This window comes from Gallinula chloropus (assembly GCF_964237585.1).
Source record: "Gallinula chloropus genome assembly, chromosome: 3".
NCBI lineage: Eukaryota > Metazoa > Chordata > Aves > Gruiformes > Rallidae > Gallinula > Gallinula chloropus.
In genome coordinates, this window is record NC_140087.1 from 53,494,943 (window position 1) to 53,517,625 (window position 22,683).

General features: G+C 38.0%; 1 protein-coding gene across 1 annotated transcript in view; it reads right to left on the reverse strand.

Annotated features, from left to right (window-relative positions):
• The window catches only part of KIF6 (kinesin family member 6), a gene marked incomplete at both ends in the record, with an annotated part of 163,788 nt that extends 142,884 nt beyond the window's left edge, over positions 1 to 20,904 (reverse strand). Inside the window, 3 exons of the mRNA XM_084261758.1 lie at positions 15,835 to 15,909; positions 19,770 to 19,879; positions 20,839 to 20,904. Of these exons, the coding sequence (XP_084117884.1) occupies positions 15,835 to 15,909; positions 19,770 to 19,879; positions 20,839 to 20,904 (251 nt within the window). The remainder of the gene's footprint in view (positions 1 to 15,834; positions 15,910 to 19,769; positions 19,880 to 20,838) is intronic.
• Positions 20,905 to 22,683: the final 1,779 nt, after the last annotated feature.

The window sequence follows — 22,683 nt, forward strand, 5'->3', positions numbered from 1 at the left end:
TGTCCAGTTCTGGGCTCCTTGGTATAAAAAGGACAGGGATCTCCTGGAGAGAGTCCAAAGAAGGGCTACGAAGATGATTAAGGGCCTGGAGCATCTCCCCTATGAGGAAAGGCTAAGTAAGTTGGGACTGTTCAGCCTTGAGAAGAGAAGACTAAGGGGGGACCTAATTAATGTTTATAATTACCCGAAGCAGGGGATGCAGGGGGAATCAACCAGCGCCTTTTCAGTGGCCTGTGGGGACAGGACAAGGGGCAATGGCTGCAAGTTAGAGCACAGGAAGTTCTGCACCAACATGGGGAAAAACATTTTCCCAGTGAGGGTGACAGAGCCCTGGGACAGGCTGCCCAGGGAGGTGGTGGAGTCTCCTTCTCTGGAGATATTCAAGACCCGTCTGGACGCCTATCTGTGTGATATGTCCTAGGGAGCTGCTTTGGCAGGGGGGTTGGACCCGATGATCTCTTGAGGTCCCTTCCAACCCCTACAATTCTATGATTCTATGATTCTATGTATTTAATTGCATTTCTTGGTAATTACTGTGAACCATCCAGAAATTGAAAAATATTTAAGTGGTCTAAGATTTTAAACTCCACACTGACCAGCTATAAACAACGAGGTAAAAATAATGGAGTACATAATTATTTTGAATTTCATTTGTCTGTAAGAGCAAACAAAAGCTGAATAAAATTATCATAAACTACTAGAATCACAAATCAAATAGTGGTAAAATGAGTTACTGACTGTAATATGCAGATGGCAAATCAAAACAGAAATCATAATAGCCTAGTCTACAGTAGACAGGCAGGACATACGATAAAGAAATCGGATTCAACTGTCAGTCTTTTTTTCTTTCCTTTCAGCAGCATTCAATTACAAAATGTTTCCTGGATTGATCCATCTTAGAATTGTTCTACTACAATTCTGGTGTGTCCTGACAAAAATTATGAAGAAAATATTTGGAAATAAAGTAATCTAGAAATAATTATTTTCTTGATACAGCTTATCAGAAGCAAAATCTACTCTAGATTTGATTTACTATAGTTAAGGATCTACTAATTTTGCTAAAGAAAAAGAAAAGCTAAAATTATTGTGCATTTTGTTTATTGAAAAAGTGATAAATAAGCTAAGAAAAAAAAACCCCACAACAAAAACAGGGGCAAACCCTTGCATAAGAGGAAAAGAACCATGTATAGATAGCTGCTGGTCTGGCGCCACAAGAGATGCAATGGTTTCCTAACTTACTAAAGTTTATTTAAAGGCCTGAGTAGTTGCCAAATTGCTTATTTTAATCCATTACAGGACGATGTCAGAGACAAAACCAGCAACATGTTTAAAGGAACTAGTGAACATCTGCTCCCAAAGACCAAAATGCCCAAAGACAGAGTATATATAGATTCTAGATTCCAGATGTTAAAAATCAAAACAATTATTCTTCTAAAACACCTCATTCATCTATCTTAGGAATTTCTAGCGCCCACTGTCACAGTATCTGAACGCTGAAGACAGTAATGAGTTGTTAGAATGTAAGGGGTATCAAAAGAAGCTAAGAGATGACAGGTTCAAAACAAGCAAGGGGAAACAATTCTTCATGCAAAATACAGTTCAGCTGTGAAACTCCTTGTAATGGGATTTTTTGGATGCTAAAAGTTCACACAGGCTTCAGGATAGACAGGACTAATTCATTAAAAAAAAAAATAAATCTCAGAGCTACTAAACATAATGACATCATAAAGTCCCTAAGCTACAGAATACTTGGGGGAAGTATTTCTACATGCTTACACTCTTTATTTATTTATTGGGTTTTGTTTTTTACCTGAGCACTGTTAATCCCTGTGAGAGAAAACATACTGGGCTAGATGGAACTGTGATCTGACCCAACACAGTAGCTCCTCTGTTTTTACATCTCTGCTCTTTGGCTCTTCCAGAACTAGTATTTTGGGGTTTTAAGTTTTCTGACTCCTCTTCTTTGAAGTTGTTAAAGGTATATATTTTCAATTACTATGACATGGCTCCTGCAGAAAGGTGTTTTGCAGTGTGTATTAAAAAAAGCAGTAAAGGTGTAGCTGCAAACTATTACCTTGAGGTCCCTGTATTTCCCTAAAAGCTGTTGGATCACCACACACATGTAAATGCAGAATAAAATGTCAGATATCATACACTGTCAAAACAGATGCAAGTCAGTAAGTTTTCCCTGTGTTATCTGGGTAATATATTTTTTTATATTTACAGCAGTACATCAGCACAGCTCTGAACAGTTTTCCAGAAAACACTGGAAGTTCAGGAAATATGAACATATCACTGTCTTCTCATAGTCCAATGTAATTATATGTAATATAAATACTCATTCCATAGATTCACTATGAAAGTGATGGTTAGGATTCCACAGTTAAGAACCACTTTAATATCCAAGATGAAGGTCAATCATCTTTTTTATATGTGTTTGTATGATTACATATATAATTGCATGCTGCCCATATTCTGAGCTCTCATTTCATTCAGAGCATGTTAAAATTTACAACCAATCCAATTTCAGAAAATCTTGCTTGAGGTTCTAAGGAAGCCTGAAAGGAAAGGCAACTACCAATATCAGTGAAACTGTTGGCAAATCCTTTGAAGAGTGAAATACAACCCCATGAGTACCAGATGGAGAATAAATTCCCCTTCCAAGTCAGAAGAAAGCCATCAAAAGACAAGGGACTAGGAATTTAAGCAAGAGTCACAGAGCTCCTCTGGCTTAGATGCAAACTGAAGACTGATCTCATCTCCTGAAAAGAGTGGTTGGGAAGACCCAACTGAGAAGTGTCTAATGAATCAGCTTGTTCACAAAGAATTAAATTTATGATCTAAAAAGAATTAAAGCTTAATATGTGCATGAAAGAATAAATTTAAAATAATAGATGTATAACCACCAATCTGGGTATAGTATCCTGAATATTAGTCAATGTCAATTCTGAAGGTCTGTATGTGATAAAGTCTACATGGATTAAGTCATATAAAATCCATACCTGATGCTACTAAATCACACCTTTTAGAGAAACTTCTCCTGGTACCAATAGGAATACAGGACAATTTAGCAATGAGGCTTGTGGAGAAACTACTATTACACCATTACTAAAGATATCATCACTACTTTTCCACTTCTAGAAAACTTTGAGGCAAAAAATGATACCAAACTTTATCTATCTACTTTTAGTTCACTGTCCCAAGGAGTTTTACACTTAAATAGTAAAAATATATGGAGGCAGTCCAATACCTAATCAATTAATAAGGCAATTAAACCAATACATATTTGCTAAATACTCAGGAGTTAAACATACCTGAGATGCATAATCCTTTTAGGAAAATAAAAGCTTTCTAACTCTTTAGGCACCCATAAAATGTTGTTTTGTTTTCGTTTTTTTTTTAAATAACAACAAATTCCACTGCAGAAAGACCCTTGAAAAACTGAAGAGAATCTCAGATGCTAAGTTAGTATAGTAAAGAGGAAATATACACATTTTTCCTTTCATCCCCAAATATAATTGCAACAGGTACCTAAAAAAGTTGGCAACACCAACTCTGAGATAAGAGTTAATTAGTGCGTTTTCTAAACAGTGTTACCAAAAGGATTCTTGAAGATTCACTTCTGCAAATTAAAGCTGCCCCTAACAGCCATGGAATTGGTTGCCTTCTAGAGGGAAAGGTAGTAGAGAATCAGCTCTTTTCTGTCTATTCTGTAAAATCTACCCTGCAAGACATCAGTTCACCCAGGCAAGATCTGCTCTTCAGATTCTCTGAGCAAAACTACCAAAAACCTTTGTTAAACTCAGTTTTTGGAAGTACATAGGTTGACATGGTTATTGGCGGCAGTCCTGGGAACTATTTAAAACATGCACATATAAAAATCATATCTAAATCTATTTTCAGTCATTCCACCTCATTGTTATCAGAATACCCAGAACTTTGGAGGTTTTTTCCTCCCAGGAAGCTGAGTTTTGGCATGGTTAAGAAGACACTTTGTTGAATAAATTATCTCTTTACCACTTCAAACAAAACACATCAAAGACACATAATCCAAGGAGAGGCTTTGCTGAAAAGATCTTTCATGAACTTATGCAATGTTGTATAGCTCCCTGTTCAGAAGTTCATGGACTACTTCCAGACAGCTTAGCTAAAATATTGCCGGGGAAATCTGTCTCCAGTATATTTTAGTAAAGTTACTCCTGTTATGATTATCAGAGTTCTTGGAGGGTCTTCTTTTTTAAAAAGTACCAAGCTCAGAATTATAAAGCTTATAATAGAGAAAACCAAGTTTTTAAAATACAATGACTAAAACTTATTAAAATTTGTACATTTGTTTCACTGTGTTAGGAAATTCAGAGAGTTCATTTCCCTTACATGCTAAAATATGCAGGCATATATTTGTGACACTGTAATAGATTTTACCTAAAAAAATATTTAGGGTTAACTTTAAACAAAACCAAACCAGAAAAATGGATACATAAAACAAGTTTCTAATAAATAATTTGTTTCAGCATTGCTTCTACTGCTTTACAACCAGGTATACCATGTTCTTACCTGGACTATACAGGCCAAATTAATTGTGTAAAGAAAAAACCTAAATTGTCATGTAAGCAGTAAGTCCAACATATTGGACTTTGTACTTGTGAACAACAAAATCCATTCAATACCAACAAGTGTCATTGGCTTGAATTTCTACATGTAAAGAAGTCTCGAAAAATTGCCCAAGACCTCAAATTCTGTTAAGATTTCCAGAAAATCATGACATTTCTGGGAAAACAGACATATATTAGTTCTGCAAGCAATCATATTTCAACCTCATTTGATATATCAAGCTCTCTTCCTATCTTGTTATTAATGTGTAGGAGATTTGTTACATGACTGTCAGAAATGGCCCAAGTCATCACACACTGCCAATTCAAATGGATCAGAAGAACTAAACAAAATAAATCTTTACTCATGATACCAGGTCATCAGGATTTCAGAGGCTTTGTAGTATAAGTAATGACTGTGGCAATATTTTGTAAATATATTTATTTTAATTGTATATCTATTTTTGTGTCTCAGTGAAAATACCTCCGGTTACACTATATGAAGACTCACCGATAACAAAGCTGTATATAATGAAAGAATACTAATGCTTTCTGGATATAAGAATTTGAAACTGAAGGATGTAAGTCTGCATAACAATATATTTATGCATGTATGCTGCCCATAAAGATGTGTTTGATGATAAATTTTAGCATTGCTGTTTTTTAATCACTGTGAAGCAGTGATTTAAAGCAAAACAGTAGTGAGAAAACATCATGATTACTTGTTAAGTGTTCTGAATTAATCAGAAAGTATTTATGTAATAAATAGCTCTGTTTAGTAAAGTTGGCATCATTAAACCACCCAAAACCATACAACAAAGTTCTCCCTTGGTGGAAATCAGAATGACAAATGTAAAAAAAAAAAAAAAAAAAAATCAACAAAAGAATGAAAGAATGATAAACCAACTAGAAATCAGTAACAACAATTAATATCAGTTATAATAAAATAACAATGTTACTTGCAGGCAAAGAACTCCTAACCTAGGAATAAGTATTGTTTTATTGAGTCCTATATCTTCTTTATCCTTTCATTCTGTAGTTTCTAATCTCATTATATGCTCACTTCAAGGTAATTTTAACATAGAGAAAGGTTAGTTCTGTTCTTAAATTTTCCTCAAAGAACTGAATGCTTCTTTTCTGGTTAAGCACTGAAAAGATATTGCTGTTTTTTAGATACAACAGCTTGTGTTTGACGTCACAAAGCTAACCAGCAACATTTTTTAAACACGAAGTACTGAAGGTCCTTTACATTGCATACAATTTAAAGCACACCTCTTCCAAGTGAGACAATGTTTGTGCACACAACTGACTAAGGAGATCAATGTGATCACATTGCTATATAAACCTAATCATACATTAGGGCAGCGACATAATAACCTAGCATGATGTGATGGAACAAACAAGAAAGTTTTCACGTTTTACCTCCAAGCGATGACCCAGAATACCAAGAAATCTTCCACAATGACAATATTTGAGACAGAAATCACAGTATGGTAGTTTTCGAACCATAATATTGAAATAACCAGTGGAGGTTTAGAAAACATCCTGAGGAAGACTTTTCCATCTACAAAGTAAGGATCATTAAGACCATAATCCACAGTTTATTCAAACCAATGACCACCTATGCAATAATCTCAGTTTTATGTGGGATACAAAACATGGGACAATTTCATGCAGATTTTTTGTTGGTGTAAACACTTAAGTCCACTGCCTTATTTAAACATAACTTTATCTATCAAAGTACTTATAGTTTATGAACTCCCAACATATATTCTACAAACTATTTTTTCCAACTGACTTGAATACTCTTAATACTCCTGATGTTTTGGAGAGGAAACAAAAAACAAGAGCAACCTGAAGTACTCGTTCCTTATTTAGTTCACTTTCAGCACAACCTTAAAATTGCTTCCTTACCTAAGTACCATTATAAAAATGCTGCACTGATGAATATCTAAAACAGTAAGAAAAAAAGGTATTTAGGGAGAGATAGCATCTTTTCTTAGGCTCTCTAATATAACTGGGGGAAAAGAAGACTAGGCTCAGGGCTTCAGTGGATTGGGTTTTTTTGGTTATGTTAGAGAGAGAGAGAAGAGGCCCTGCCTTTTGCCTTAAAATCTTGCTAAGCAAAAGCTGCCAGTTCAACTTGGTACCAATCATTAAGCATAAGGCAATTCTTTCTAGAATAGATGCACAAATGAATGTAGAATCATCGGATAGTTTGGGTTGGAAGAGACCTCAAAGACCATCTAATTGCAGTCGTGCTGCCATGGGCCAGAACACCCTCTACTAGATCAGGTTGCCCAAAGCCCCATCCAACCTTGCCTTGAACACTTCCAGGGAGGGAACTCTGGGACACCTGTGCCAGTGCCTCACCACCCTCATGTTAAAGAGTTTCTTCCTAATATTTCATCTAAATCTATCCTCTTTTAGTCTAAACCCATTACCTGCCTAAACCCTCTCACTAAGTCCTCTCACTGCATTCTCTAATAAAGAGCCCTCTTCCTCTTTCCTGTAAGTCCCTTCAGGTACTGGAAGGCTGCTAAAAGGTCTCCTTGGAGCCTTCTGCAGGCTGAACAAGCTCAACCCTCTCAGCCTGTCTTCACAGCAGAGGTGCTCCAGCCCTCTGATCATCTTCATGGCCTCCTCTGGACTTGCTCCAACAGCTCCATGTCCATCTTATGTTGTAGGGTCCAGAGCTGGATGCAGTAGTCCAGGTGGGGTCTCACAGTAGTGGAGTAGATGAGGTGAATCACCTCCCACGACCTGCTGGTCACACTGGTTTTGATGCAGCCCAGGACAAGGTTGGCTTTTTGGGCTGCAAGCGCACATTGTCGGCACATGGTGATCTTTACATTAATCAACAACCTCAAGTCCTGCTCCTCAGGGCTGCTCTCAAACTATTTTCCAGTCAGCCTGTAGCTGTGCTTAGGATTGCACATGTGCAGGGCCTTGCACAACTTCATAGTTAAAGGAGAGCAAGACCACATGGTTGTTTTCCCCCCTTCAAATTTTCTAAATTAGTTATCAGTACCTTTGCACTTTCTAACTTACTTATAATTAGCAGCAATTTAAACACATGCACAGTGAGAAATTAACTTTTAGTTAAAAACATTAAATCACTATTTAATTCAATGGATGTTACAGGGTTGTGTACCAGAATTTTCAGTCACCCAATGGACTTGCCTCATGTCTGAAAGATGTCTAATTTCCAAATAAAGGGTGTGATCCAGGAGTCTAAGTCCATGCAAGTAATTCCACTTAAATTGATAAATACATTATGCTTACAACTGCTTAACATTCCTCAAGTTAAAAATTCCTCAAGTGAGAGCTAGACAATTTATGGGTAGTTAATACAGTTTAAAATATAATTCAGTACTTTGTCCTTGAAAATCTGAGACAATATAAATAGCGGTATAAAACCCAGTGACAGCAGGCAGAGGTTGAAAGCAGACTGAGGTTGTTTTATTGTGGTTGGTTTTTCTGACTACATTTTGTTTCAATTTCCAGTGAAGATCATTTGTTCTATTTAAAGTTTATGGACACAGAAGTTTTCATTTGTTTCTGTGCTCATCGTTAACAAGACTTTAGGCAGGCTTGTGTCTAAGTATAACAAAGAAATCCCTCTGCTGCTAGACCAATTTTGCCTAATCAAATGGACAGGTTACCATCAAAATTTGCAAATTTTGCAAAGTTCCAGTTTTGGACTCCCCAGGAGAAGCAGGATGTTATAAAGAAACTGAAGCAAGTCTGAGAGAGCCAAGACAGTTCAAGTTGAAGCACATCAGACACAATGGGAAGCCAAAGTTGCTGTTTCCTCTTAACCTGGAGAAAAGGTGGTTATATACATGTACATAATTTGCACTTTCCATTACACAGTGGATCATTATATAGACAGACTCAAGCTCTTCTCAGAGGCTTACAGTGGTAAAATAAGAAGTAGTGGTCACAAGTTGCAAGAGGGGAAATTCCAAGTAGTTAAGTCCTGGACCAGGTAACTAGATGAGTTGTGGGAACCTCAGCTTTGGACAAGGACCATTATTGGACAAGGGCCCAAGCAACCTGGTCTAACTTTGAAGGTAGTCTGCTTTGCCCAGGAGGTTGGACCAGATGACCTACCGAGATCCCTTCTGACCTAATTATTCTCATTTGTTAGAAGTAGGCATAATTCACAGAAATAGCAGCAGCAGAAGGGAAAAGTAAACAGTCCTTATCAGCCCCTGAAAACATACTATAAACTGCTCTATTTCAGACTAGCCAGTTTTATGACCAGCAATATAACAGTCTTACAAGAGAAGTCAGTGCTCCAATTCCTTTTGACTTAGTCCAGACTTCATTGTAAAAAAGAGAAAAACTAATAACCTTATTCTTAAGATTTTTACATCAGCAGATGACAGACAAATGTAGAAACTTTGTCTCAGTAATTGGTAAATGAAGACTACCCAGAACACCAAAAGCCATCACAGCAACCATGAACATGAGGTCTAAGCAAAAAGATTCACTTGCTCCAACACTTAATTTGTATTGCAAGACATACTTCTCAGTCTTCAAAAGGATTAAAAAGATTGTTTAAGTAGATGCATTTAAGCCATCTACAATTTTTATTATTGCTTTGTTTTAAGATGAAAAAGTTCAAAGTGAAAGGTTTTTACTAAGTTTATAATACGAATAAATAAAACATGACTAAATGTTTAAATAAAGAAAAAGTCCTTATTAAGTAAGGACTAAATCCTGTGTTTATATGTAGATAAGAGAAAATCCTGGGAACAAGAAACAAATTTCATCTTTAGAAATTACTTACTTCATTAGTTTATTTCAGCTTCGCATTATTATTTTAACCTGAGTTCTGACATGTTCACTTTAAACGGTTGTTAACATAAAGGCATGTGGTTAGAAAAATATTCAATAACTATTAAAATGCTGAACTAATTAAAGAAGCAGAAAATGTCAATATCTTTAATCTTGGGAAACTGTCAGCCCTCTCATCTCAGTTTTTGCTGACCTGAAACATTTTACCAATGTCCCCAACTCTCCTATCTCAGAAAGCCTGATTTCAGAGTTATTTCATTAAGGAAAAAAACCCAACGAACACCATTGTGGCAAAACCAGCCCCAAGACATGATATTTAAGATAAAAAGAAGGAAGAACTTACTTGCAGGATCTGGAAAATAATTTTTCAGAGAGGATTTGTCTTTTCAGAGAGTCAGTATTTAAGTAACTTTAATCTGAGCTCCATGTGACAGAAGTTTCTTTTAATTAGATAAACAAAGTAACTCAGTATGACTTTTTTCTTTATGCTTTTGCCAGATTTACAGAACAAGTCTAATTTGGTAATGCCTCATCTTTCAAAAACACTTTCCAATTTCCAAATGTGCATGTAACTTTGAGAGATTAGTGCAAGCAAGTTTCCTTAACAATTTCAAAGGACTTTCCTAAGAAAATAAGGTGCAATATGATTTCTTCACAAAAATCTCTAAATATATTTAGAATCCTACTGTGAGTACTACAGAAGACAAATGACACAAAGGTAGTCTGAATTAAAGCTATAATACTGTAGCCTGTAATAAGCAGCCTACTTGAATAATTAAAAATTGTGCATTTTAAGTCAAAATAAACATGAGCAACTAATAGTCATTTGATATGAAACATCAATGAAGCTTTTTATTTCCTCATAATTGTATACAGTGTCAGGAAAAACTCCAATTTCAGAGAAATTTTAGGTTGTATTTGTTTCAAGCTGACATCCAAAAAAAGTGTCCTTTTACGGCATATATATTCTTCAGGTATTTTTGTTTACCTGAACCAGCCACATCAGCAATAAAACAGCTGTGATACAAGTTTGCCTGATGGTAAGCCAAGCCACCACCTCCCACACTGTGTCACAAATATATCCAGGTCAGAACGGGTAATTGCTCATAGCAGCTTATCATTTAATACGTAAACAAGAACTAGCTTCTAGAGAATACACATGCTTACAGGCCAGATGCTTACACTTTAACAAAATTCTAAAAAAACCCCCCAAACCCTCCACTGCTAGAGCATAGTTCTTTCACCAGGCATTCTTCATTTAAATCATACTAACATGAATATTTAACAAGCCTTTATAGGCAGGTCAGCTTTGATCATGGCAGCAAATAACCATATCATGCTGATGATACCAAGAGATTTTAAGATGGAATCATTGTGCCAGGACTATTAAAAGCAAGTAACTGAGTTGTATCACAAGAGTCTTACAACATTTTAACCATTCAATCATTTTGTATTGCAATTTGAGTTGACATTCATATTAACATAACGGTACCAAAACTGTACAAGTTTTCATAGAGCTCACTGTGTTGGAAACAATCGTTCCTCTTAGGGCACACAGTAACCTGCTGTATCAGCCAACATCACCGACAAATACAGAGGCAGCATGCTGCAGTTCCACTAAACAAGCTTAAAAAAAAATAACCAAAACAGAAAGGGCAGAAGGGAAGGGTAAAAAGGTAAAAAAGGTGGAGAAAACTTCACGTGTGTGACACATGAAAATAAGCAAGAATTTTGGAATGCCTAAGTAAGGTGAGTCCCTGTAAGAATGAAAGTTTAGTGCACCTTCTAAGGAACTTAATTCAGATTATTTCCTCACTTAAACAGAGAAATATAGGTAAGGACCATGTACTGTTTTCAGGTTTCCTCATAAAAAAGCTGCTTTACTTGACCCCTCAAAAGGATCACTTCTGTACACTTTTTTTTTTTTGAGATGCAAAACAACAAATAACCCAAGTAAAGGTAGGTTCTGCTATTACATAACAAATAGATAATCATGACAGACTTACACCTTTCTGTTCTCCTGTCACATATACTTCTTGCTGTTATAATATGAAATTTTCCTAAAGACACTTTGTACTTTTACAACTAAAGTTATTAAAACTAGGAAAAGAAATCTATCACATTGCACTATTAAATATTGAAAAAAAAGACTTTGTATTTCAAATTAAATGAAAGTAAAAAGAAAGTGAACTAGAAAAAATTTAAAATCTGGAATTCTAGTTGCACAATGATGATCTTTTCCTAAAACCAAACATCTTCATAAAGCCAAAGTTTGCATAACTTCATAAAAGAACTGAAATTAAGGTGGTTCTGAAAGACACATGGCAAAGCTAAAAGGAATGTACATTTCCCTATGTAAAAATCTAATTATTCCAAGAGTTCAGATATCTGGATTTTGTTTTCCTTTTTTTTTTCTAAATTTGATGTCTAGATCATGAGGAAAAAAACATTGCATGACATTTTGAAGCATGATAAAGTTTGCTGATTGTGTCTTATCAGTACAACTATTGCATATAAGGGCTTCCAACAAATTAAAAAAGAAAATGTTGATTTTGCTGTAAAATGATGTAAAAGTATTACTTTGACCTGTCCTTGATTAGCTTAAAAATTAATGTAGAACCATTAAAAAAAATCAGAAATCAGGATGTAAAGGTTTGGGGTTTTTTTAATATAGCCATTTCCTTTACTCTAAGATGTTAAAAAATAGAGGTCATAATTTATTTGTATTTGAACATTTTATTTGTAATCAATAATTTCTTTATTACCCAACCTTGTAAACTAAATCAGATTTCATGTTTCAAGCAATTTCTTATTTAATGGTTGAAGTCTCAGAACAATTATTAACCCACAATCCTATGGAAGTCAGTGAAAGTAAAGTACATTCAGCATTACTCTAGCTTAGTTAATACTCTTAGCTTTTGCATACTGTAAAACAAACCCCCAATTTGTTAGTGAGAGAAAGGACAAACCAAAAAAACCAAAAAGCACCAAACAAACCACAAACCAGCAGGTCCAAATACTTTTATTATGTCATCTTATTCACAGACTTAAACAGGAAGAAAAATAGCAGAAAAGCAGAGTATGGTCACTGGATTTCCACGAGCATACTCAGTAAAGCTAGAAATGTCCTATTAGGATGTTTAGTCTACACCCTGTGGCTTAGTATTACAAGGCAATCTAATCATGTAAATATGTTTTCCAAACATTTGGAATTACTGGTGAAATATTTTCTAAAACTGGAAGAAGGGACGTTACACAAAATCTAGTCAACATTATAATGATGCTATTCTGCAAAATATTTTGATTACATTTTCTGTAAGAATAAGCAGCAGAGTAACACCAGAAAAGAGGAGAGGGAAGTAGTTTGTGTATCACAAATGCTGATTCGGAGGATAAACACCGCACACAAGAAGAAACTAAAATCTGCAGCAACAGGAATCCTATTCACTCAAAAAACCACAGGTGACTGTCAGTTTTATATAGGGCTGAGCTGCTTCTTTGCATGATACAGCTGAAGAGAAAATATTTTCAACGTTCTTCTTTAATAGCTCAAGACAAAACATTGGCCATACTAGAACGGAAAACAAAACTAATTCCAAGGCCCTTAACTTCTGATTGCATTCATCACCACCATAACACTAATACTTGAAGCACTGTAAGAGTAACCAGTTATTGCTGTTAGACTAAAGTTACAGTCAATTGTTTGCAAACTGTAGAAGGAGGATGTTATGTAGTTTCTTTATATTTTGAGAAAGTAATAAAGTTAGCGCTGTTTCTTAAAGATCACGGTGGCTCCACATAAAGAGTATAAAAAAATACCAAGAGTATACATTTAAAAGGAAAAGAGGAAAGCACAAACAAATAATAATAAGAAACCAAGAAATGACTCAAGCATTAACAAAATAATTTAAAAAAAAACAAGACCCAAGCAAATCACATGCTTATAATAGTTAGCAGAACCTGGCTGAAGAAGCAAATTAAATGAACTAATGTCTGGTTCCTCTGAAACCACAAGCCAGATGACAATGTAACTGGACTTGAAGAGAGAAATGTAGTGGCCCAACATCAAAGAAAGCACACTAAAAAAAAAGTTGCATCCAATTTCCATCCATACAAGAACCTACTAGGAAGATTTTAGAATCCTGAACACTGCATTGCTATTTTTAGCTTAAACAATGCCCAAGATTTTTTTTTTGAGCATTCAAGTCTAACTGGATTTTCTCATGACTTTTAGTATACATGGCAAAGAGCCTCAAAATGCTACAGAACTATTTCATTGATACTTTCCTGCTCTTTTCTTTTCCCTGGCAATGCACAGACAAAATCTGTTCCTTTAGTAAAGTGACTCCAACAACAGAAATAAGTTCATTTTTTATGGATTTTCCCTGTAGGATAACACCAACTTAGAAATAAATAGTGAAGAGCATTTGCTATGAAAGTCTGTGGTCTTTCAAAATAACAGCAATTCCTATTGTCCCACAATGGAAAGGAAAATTGAGTCATTAACTATAGGGTGAAATAAACTGCAGGCAAAGTTAAGGACTCCATAAGGCAAGGAATCTCATTACTATGAAGACATTTTGAAGTACATATGTTTTGCCTAAGAAAAGGTAAAAATGAAGGAAGAGGCTGAGAAATAGGAACATTCTTTGGGAATTGCCTACTGTACTATAAACACACAAACAAAATTATCCTTAAATAATACCAGTAACAATAAAACAAAAAAATCAATTTGATTAAAGTTTTAGCACACTATAACACTCAGAGTGAAAATAAGCTTGACAGTTAATAATAGTTTTATAAATCAATTTTAAATGTTAAAGGCTCAGCTATTTGGAGACAAATGCTATTGAAATCAGTGGTGCTTAGGGGTACAATTAAGTACTTAAAATTTTCTAAAAAAAAAAAAAAGAAAGTAAAAAAATTAAACCTGAACTCTAAATAATACAGCAAATCAATTTATAAAGGTCTTGTCTCAGGCAATACTGAAACAAAGGAAAACAATAATACTTCCTGTTTATTAGAGCACTGTAGAGGTGAATTATTCAACTGGAAAACCTTTCCATATTCATCAAAACACTCCAAAGGAAAAAACCAAAACAGTAAACAGTATGTCTGTTGCTAGTTAACTGTCATACTCTGAGTTTTTGTTGAGGATAATTCAATCCGTAGCACGTAACAGTTTCAAGCATTTTCTTCCACAGAGTCAAATAAGATACAAAAGCTTTTGTCTGTAATCACCATTAAACTGAGAAATACTTAAAGTTAAGTAAGCAAGTTAACCTGAACCTGTCTGTTACAAAGTCAGATAAGCACAGAAATCCCTTTTGGGTGAAAGAAAAACACCACAATTATTTTTATAAGCATATTTAAACTTACTCTAGTGAAGTTTCAAATTAGCTCTTCATTTTCACTTTCAATTGCCCTCCTGCTTTACATAGGACTTAAGAAGAAAATAGAGGGGAAATCAAGAAAATTAAGATGTGAAGAGCTAGATATATCTTCACTTCCAAATAAGCATTTGAAAAAACTAAAGTGTACCACTAAAGATGTCTGTTTTCCTACAGTGCAAAACACATACAGTGTCACAGGATGAAGAACAACTTGTAGAATCATAGCTAAACCAATGTATGGGTCAAACAATGACCAAGAAAAATTGGTGCCTAAGGTAACGGTTCCCAACTCATCACATGTTTGGCTTCTAAGCAGTCTGATAAAGAAACAAACTTTTTTCAGAAGTTCTGCTTCCTTTACTGTGGGATCTTCTACTAAAACCAGTACAAAGTTAAGCAATGTGGGTATAAGCTGAGCTGAAAGAATGACATATTAGACAATTCACCAGGTTCAGAGTGGCATTCAATCCACACAATGAATGAAGAAGGGTTCTATGTCTGTCTTAAATGCTTGCCTTTACAAACTCCAAAATAAGAGCATTGTTATATGCAGGAAAAGAACAAAAACAGTGCCAAAAAGTCACTGTCCAACACGTTAAGACAAAGATAACAAGGGCAAAATTTGATGTCTCCACTGGTATTAATTCATACGTGTCCCTACCTTAATGAAAGCTAAACAAGGAGATAAGATTTTCATTGGGTTTGCCCCTTCAAGAAACTATATAAGGAACACATTTCTAATGCAAAGTGAGCTTATACTGCAGACAAAAACCTAATTAGACCTGGGTTTCTGTGTCTATGCAACAGAAGGGGCAACATCAGCAGTGCTATTTCTGGAGTTAATAATGGAACCATGGCATACGTAAATTTCTCAGGGGATTGTTGCGTATCTCCAAGGTTCAGACAAGTCAATATTTAGAAAAAGAAAACATCAATCGCCTTTTAGAACAGCAATAAAAACACTTGCCCACCCTCCTTTAAGTAATACAATGACAGCTATTTTTGACCAAGTGTTACCCCGATTACTTGCAAGATCAACAACGTACCATTCTGCTACTGGTTTGGCAATGCTGTCAAAAACCACATCTTGTTTTGCCTCTTGATCAAAAATTTTCTGAAATCTGAAAATATTAAGCAAATAATAATTGCTCAGAATCTTAAAACACTACTTGATTCATACATTTTTGTTTGTGTTTGTAATAGTCAATGTTTACATCATTAGGCTTACATAACTTAGTACAATGTTTTCCCTGTAGTCTTAACCACAGCGTGCTGTTGTGCTATTGTATATAGATAGGCTGTACACAGCGCTGCTTTGACAAGATCTGTACAATAAAATCCTCTGATAAAGTGATGTGGCTTAGATTTTTAAATACGGTTTATTTTTTTCTATCAAGAGAATCAGTGTTTGTAACTGGCACCACACTGAAACCTGGATAAATAGATTACACTATAACCAAATACAGCATCCCACCAGTATAGCTAGCCTCACATTTTTTTCATAACTGCTTCCTTCATTCTGCTGCACAGTTACTGTAAGTTACAAGGAGATATTTAATTCAATCTAAGTTTGGTCACTTCCTATACAGAATAGCTGCATTCGTCTTACAGAATCGAATACTCCAGGTTGGAAGGAACCATCTGCTTCAATCCCCTTGCTCAAAGAAGGGCCAGCTAGAGGAAGGGATGCACAGTTCGGCTTTGAGTATCTCCACACCCTCCCTGGGCACCCTGTTCCAGTACTTGATCTCCACAAAGTAAAAAAAGCTTTTTGATATTTCCTGTATTTCAATTCATGTCTGTTAACACTTGTCATAGAATCACAGAATATCCTGAGTTGGAAGGGACCCATAAGGATCATCAAGACCAACCCCTGGCTCCACACAGTAGCAAACAAGTCAGACCATGGGACTGAGGACATCATCCAGATGTTTCTTTAACTCAGCCAAGCTCAGCACTGTGACCACTTCCCTGGGAAGCCTGTTGCAGTGCCCGACCACCCTCTCAGTAAAGAACCTCTTTCTAATATCCAGCCTAAACCTCCCCTGTAGCAGCTTCACACCATTCCCTTGTGTACTATCACTGGTCACCAAACAGATGAGATCAGCACCTGTCCCTTCACTAGCCCTTGACAGGAAGCCATAGACAGCGATGAGGTCTTCTTTCAGCCTCCTCTTCTCCAGGCTGAAGAAGCCAAGGGACTTCAGCCTCTCCTCATAAGTCTTCCCTTCCTGCCACTGGGCACCACTGAGAAGCATCTGGTTCCATCTTCCTTTTATTCCTCTCCTCTTCATCAAGTGTTCTCCAGGATAAGCAGTCCCAGATCACTCAGTTACTCCTCACATGTCAGATCCTCCATTCCCTTAATCATCTTTGTGCCCCTTTCCTGAAGTACAGACCTGGTGGGAGGAGGAGCGGAGCGGGGCGGCTCCAGGATGCACGGTTTTTGGGGGACAGTCTGGTTCCAGGCCGGCTCTGGGTGGCACAGCCGGAGTTGTGTGGGTTCGCTAAGAAACTGCATTGTGTATCAAGTTTTGTATATTTTTTTGCTCTAAAGTCCTGTCAGTATTGTTATATTTTATCTTTCTGCTATTCTGGTAAACTATCCTTATCCCAACCCACGGGTTTTTGGTTTCTTGGTTTTGGGTTATTTGCCCCTTCCTTTTCCTTTAAAGAGCAGGCAGCTACGTGATCTCGGCTCTCAGCTGGGGTGAAACCATGACACTTGGACACAGAACTCAAGATATGATCTCACTGGTAGTAATTAGAAGAGAAGCATCAACTCCCTTGACCTGCTGGCAACACTCCATCTAATGCAGTCCAGACGCTATTGGCCTTCTTTGCTGCAAATGGTGTATTTTTCTATTTGTCTACCAGAACTCCAGGTCCATTTCTGCAAATCTGCTTTCAGTCAACCCTGAGCCTGTCCTGCTTATTCCTCACCAGAAGGAGGAATTGGCATTTCACTTTATTGATCTTCATGAGATTCCTATCGGCCCATTTCTCCAGCCTCTTGAGGTCCCTCTGAACAGCAACACAACTATCTGGTGTGTGAATCATCCCTCCCAGTTTCACATTGTCTGCAAACTTGCTGAAGCTTTGCTCAGTCCCATCATGCTGGTCATTAATGCTAAACAGCATTGCATACTGATTACACCACTCAAGACAGGCCTCCAGCTGGATTTTGTACCCCAGATGAGAACCCTTAAAATACAGCAGCTCAGCTCATTTTCAGCACCCATAACTGTGCACTTATCCCATTTTCTAGACAGCCCTCCCAGGTCACCTGACCTTGCTTCCACCCTGCTCCTCTTGCATACTTCCTTTTTAGATTTGCATTTAGTCAGGAGCTTTCTACTCATACGTGCCAGCCTCCTGCTATCTCTTCTTCATTTCCTGAATATCAGGATAGACTGTTCTTGAGCTTGGAGAGGGCAATCCTTGAAAATCAGCCTGGTGTCCCAGACTCCTCTGTAGGTCTGTGTTTCATGGGATTCTTTTCAGGAGGTTGCTGAACAGGCCAACGTCTGCTCTTGTAAGTCCAGGGTCATGATCCTGCTTTTTGATTTGCTCCCTTCTCTTGGGATCCTGAATTTCATTCTCTCACAGATAATGAGAGGTAAAGCCAAGACTGCCTCCAGGTTTCACATCCCTGATCAGTTCTTCCACATTTGCAAATATGAAGTGCAGCAAAGCTTCTCCCTTCATCAGCTCTTTAATGACACCTTCCTAACACATAGTTAATACACTCCAGAAACCTCCTGGACAGGTTGTGCCCTGCTGTATTGTCCCTCCTATCTGGAACTGTACCCTCACATAGAACTTCAAAGGGTATATAGCAGGGCACCATGGACTCTAAAGGAGTCTGTACATCCCAGACAAACATAATACAAATTCTGGTGTGTTATTCAAACAGTTGTGTTTTATTCCCATATAAGAAGGTAAAACCAAAAGAAAATAGTGTTTGAGGTGACCAAGGTAAACTGCATGGAAGTATGAGCTTTATGGAGGAAAAGGAAATGCTGGGTCCATAGCATGATTCTTACGTTGTCTTAAGAGTAGTAAGGCATCGTGTTCTCAAAATCCACCTCCATAGACTTTTCAATAAAGTCAGAAAAAAATATCAGCATTCATCACAGCTGGCTTGGGCATCTGCAACCTGAGCTAGTTTTGCATATTAATCTAGTTGGGAGAGGGCAGCTCCTCTCTTCCCAAGCAGAACAGATTTCTCTAGCAGATGTAAAATGACATCAGTGTGAGCTGCAGATGCTTATGTGGGGCTCTCTTCAATAGCGTAGAGCAACAAATTTACTTGATTTGCTACTATAAAATCTAAAGATTATTCAACTTGGCAAAAGACAATCTCAGCCTAGTCATTAGAAGTGGTTATACATCTAGCTTTCTTTGTAACCAAAAGTTTAAAATGTTACCTCCCAGTTTTCTGTTGAAAAGATAAAAATATTTGATATTGCTGGTACTTATTTTTAGTTTCTAAAAGTCATTTACATTCTACAACCATGGTTTTGTTTCTTTCAACAGTCCCATGTTTTGGCTATGTCTGAAGCACAGTTTCTAAACAGAGTGTTTTACATCCAGACATCTTTAGCCAGTTTATGTCAACTTATCAGATTACAAAAGAGCATGCAGTCTTGTATTCAATTTTCATATGCAAATTCAAAACAAGCTGTAAAAGTGGAAGAACTGATAAATGAAGATGTAGTCTTTGAGATGAGACTTCAGAAATGTATAATGACTTGCAATGGGTAGACAAATGCCCCTCAACATTATCAAATGTTATTAAGCTCATTCAGGTGTGGAGCAAAATATGCTTGAGTATTCCTCTCATTAATGGAGTCATATAAAAATAAACCCATCCATACAAAAGCTAGATTTTTAAGAATAGACTTTCTCAAGTTTTATAGAGCTGTATGACTATACATCATTAGAGACATAAGATACAAAGTTAAGTTTTTTTACTTACTTGAACTTGTAGCTTTCTCGTTTATTATTGACAAACCCATCTGCTAAGTCACGTGGCACAATAACCTCCAGACTGGACAGAGATTTCTCATTCTCATCAACTGAGTAAGTCTAATAAAAAGGATACGAATTAGCAGAACAACGTTACCAGCAGAACAACGCAGCCCTTAGTTACAACACTGATGGAAGCTTAGCACCTGTAATCGTCTACAGAAAAATTCACGTAAATCTGAGAACTGCATCTCGCGTCACCGCTAATCAGTGTGTCAAAACAACACAGCAGCCCAGCATACTTCTGTGCCTGCTTCGAAAGCCCTTAATACAAGAGCAAATCCTCCTTTAGCTATTCTACAACCAAGCAAGCACATACTAACACTATCCTGTTTGCTGCCATGCAAACACCGCACTAAGCTTTGAAGCGGAAACATAGCCTCTCTGACATAACGTGCTTACTAAACCACTGTGATAACTGAGCCGCTATAAAACGCAAAGCACAGCCCCCACCGCAACCCCTTCCAAAACACTTGGAAGAATATACTAGAAGAGGCTACGACAAGATGAGCAGAGCTGGCTTAAAGCAAGACAGTGAAGAAACCTAAATGCCCAACTTCTGAGAACTACTTTCATTATCTTTAATACCCCTTGCAAGGACAGCTAAATACTAGGAGTTAAACGTTCCCTCCCCGTGCTCAGAACAGCACTGAGTGGCGTGAAGCCGGTGACCGGCACGGGACGTTTTTCTTTGGAGCCTTTTTCTCTAGCTTGGCAGGAAAAGTTCCTCGCTCCCTCCCCCAACAGCTGCAGCCCAAACGCCTGCGTTTCGCGGCTTTATTAACGCCTGGAGGCTTCAGAGAGCAGCGCGGGGCCGCGGCTTTCCACTCCGCACCCGACCACGCACCAAGCCCCTGCCTCTCACCGGCCGCCCGGCCGGGGCTGGCAGCACGCTGCCCGCCGCTCCCTCCCGCTTTCCCGGGCGCCCGCCGTAAGCAAACCCAGGGGCCGCCCTTTGGCTCGCCCCAGCCGCTCCGTTCCACCCCACCGGCAGCACAGCAGCCTGCTCCCCCTCCTACCGCTGCCTGCTGCCGCCTGCCCAGCGGCTTCACCCGCGCGTACACCCGGATAGTTTCTTTCACCATCGCTGCCCGCCGAGCGGCCGGCGGCGCCGCGCGCGTAGCAACAGTAACCGCGACACGTTACCCAGCGTGCACCGTGGCGGGGGGAAGCCGCGGGTGTCTCGGGCTCCTGCGAGGTGGGTCCCTCTCCCGTGGAGTCACCTCCCGGCCGCCTCGATTGGCTTTGGCGGGTTGCCTGTTTGCTCATAGCCGGGGCAAGGAGAAGGAAGCTACAGCCAGGCTCTGGCTGCAAGGAGCTGGTTACCTGTGGAGCCATTAACCGTAATTCCTCATCAGCTGCCTTCCTAAAAGCCAAGGTGTCGCGTCTGTTAAAAAAAAGGGGGGGAGGAGGGGATGAGAGAGAGAATCAGAACTGCCTGAACAAGAGGTGCCATATTTATATGGTGTGTGGATCACTCCATCAACACAACAGCAATTCCTCACTACATCTGTGGAGCTGGGCATCTGCGGGAACCTCCTCCAGCTGGAACTACCTATGGAAGATCACTTGGCTGAAGAGAAGTTGTCTGGTTTTTGCCAGTTGAAAGATCTAGACGTGAAGTTGGGGGAAAATACCTAAATTACGTGCCATGAAGGCATCTATTTTTAAAATTCTACTGTGAAAAGTAGGAGTTAAGTTTCTGTAGAACCCCTGCTAGAGGGAAATAGAGGGCTTTGTCTTGTCACAAGAGTTGAACTTCTAGAGAAGTAATAGTAGGACTCCGTTATTCTGTGGTTACAGAAAGTCACACAAAACCCCATGATACTATTTTGACCTTAGTTTTGGTGAGACGTAGTGATAAAGATAAAATTGTAGGAATTACAAGTCCATTAATTAAGTGAAAAGCGAGGTACTTGATTGCAGAGGATAGGAATGTCTTTAACTCCGATATGGTGAAAGTATGTTGAACTTGTATTCCAAATAAGAAAAACAGTAGGGGAAAGGTTTTCTGTCCCAACTGAACAAATAACTGTCTCAGAAAGCATATGAGGCATAAGTAGTGAGCCTTCAGGGAATGAAATGGAAAAGGACTAATCACCAACTAAAGCTAAGTGCAAAAGTCAAAAGGGTAAAAATGAAAACAAATGGAAAATATTACTTGGTATTTAAAGAGAGTGAAGGAAAAACAGGACATTGGAATAGGATAATGGAATAGTGAGTATCTCCTCAGCATTGCTTGAAAACTACAAAAAAAAGTTGCCCTTTATCCTTAAGTAAAGGGGATACTGAAGGCGGCAGAGGCAGAATTGACTAACAGGCAGTGTGAGGGAAATAACTGCAGCCAAGAGGGAAGCAGAACCCACAGAGTTCAATTAGTTTAAACTGGGAGACGGGGATTTGGGAGGGAAGAGTAGAAAATTTCAGTCCCGTAATTCTGAAAGAACTGAGGTGTTTAATTGAAGGCCCAACAACTGTGGGGTTTTTTGTTTGTTTGGGTTTGTATTAAAACACATGCAGGAGAGTATTGTATTCTTGGAAAACTGCAAATGTCATAGTAAGCTGTGTTATTTAGGAGCTTAGCTGGATTGTGAATTAACTGGGCAGTGGCCACTGAAAAACTGGAGTTAGCTGTGTGGAAAGCCATTTTGTGTCTGCTGGTTCAGTAGCTGGAATATGTAGTGAGGTGAATGAGACTGAATTGCTTCTGGGACAAAGACTGATCTGCAGAGCCTTTAGATGTCCTTTTAATACAAAGGCAGAGCTGTGAACTCCGAACCAGCGGCACAATAAAGAGATACCCAATGGGGTGTGCACAGCCCTAGGATGAATGTGATATGGCCTGCACAGGGAAGCCAAAGAGT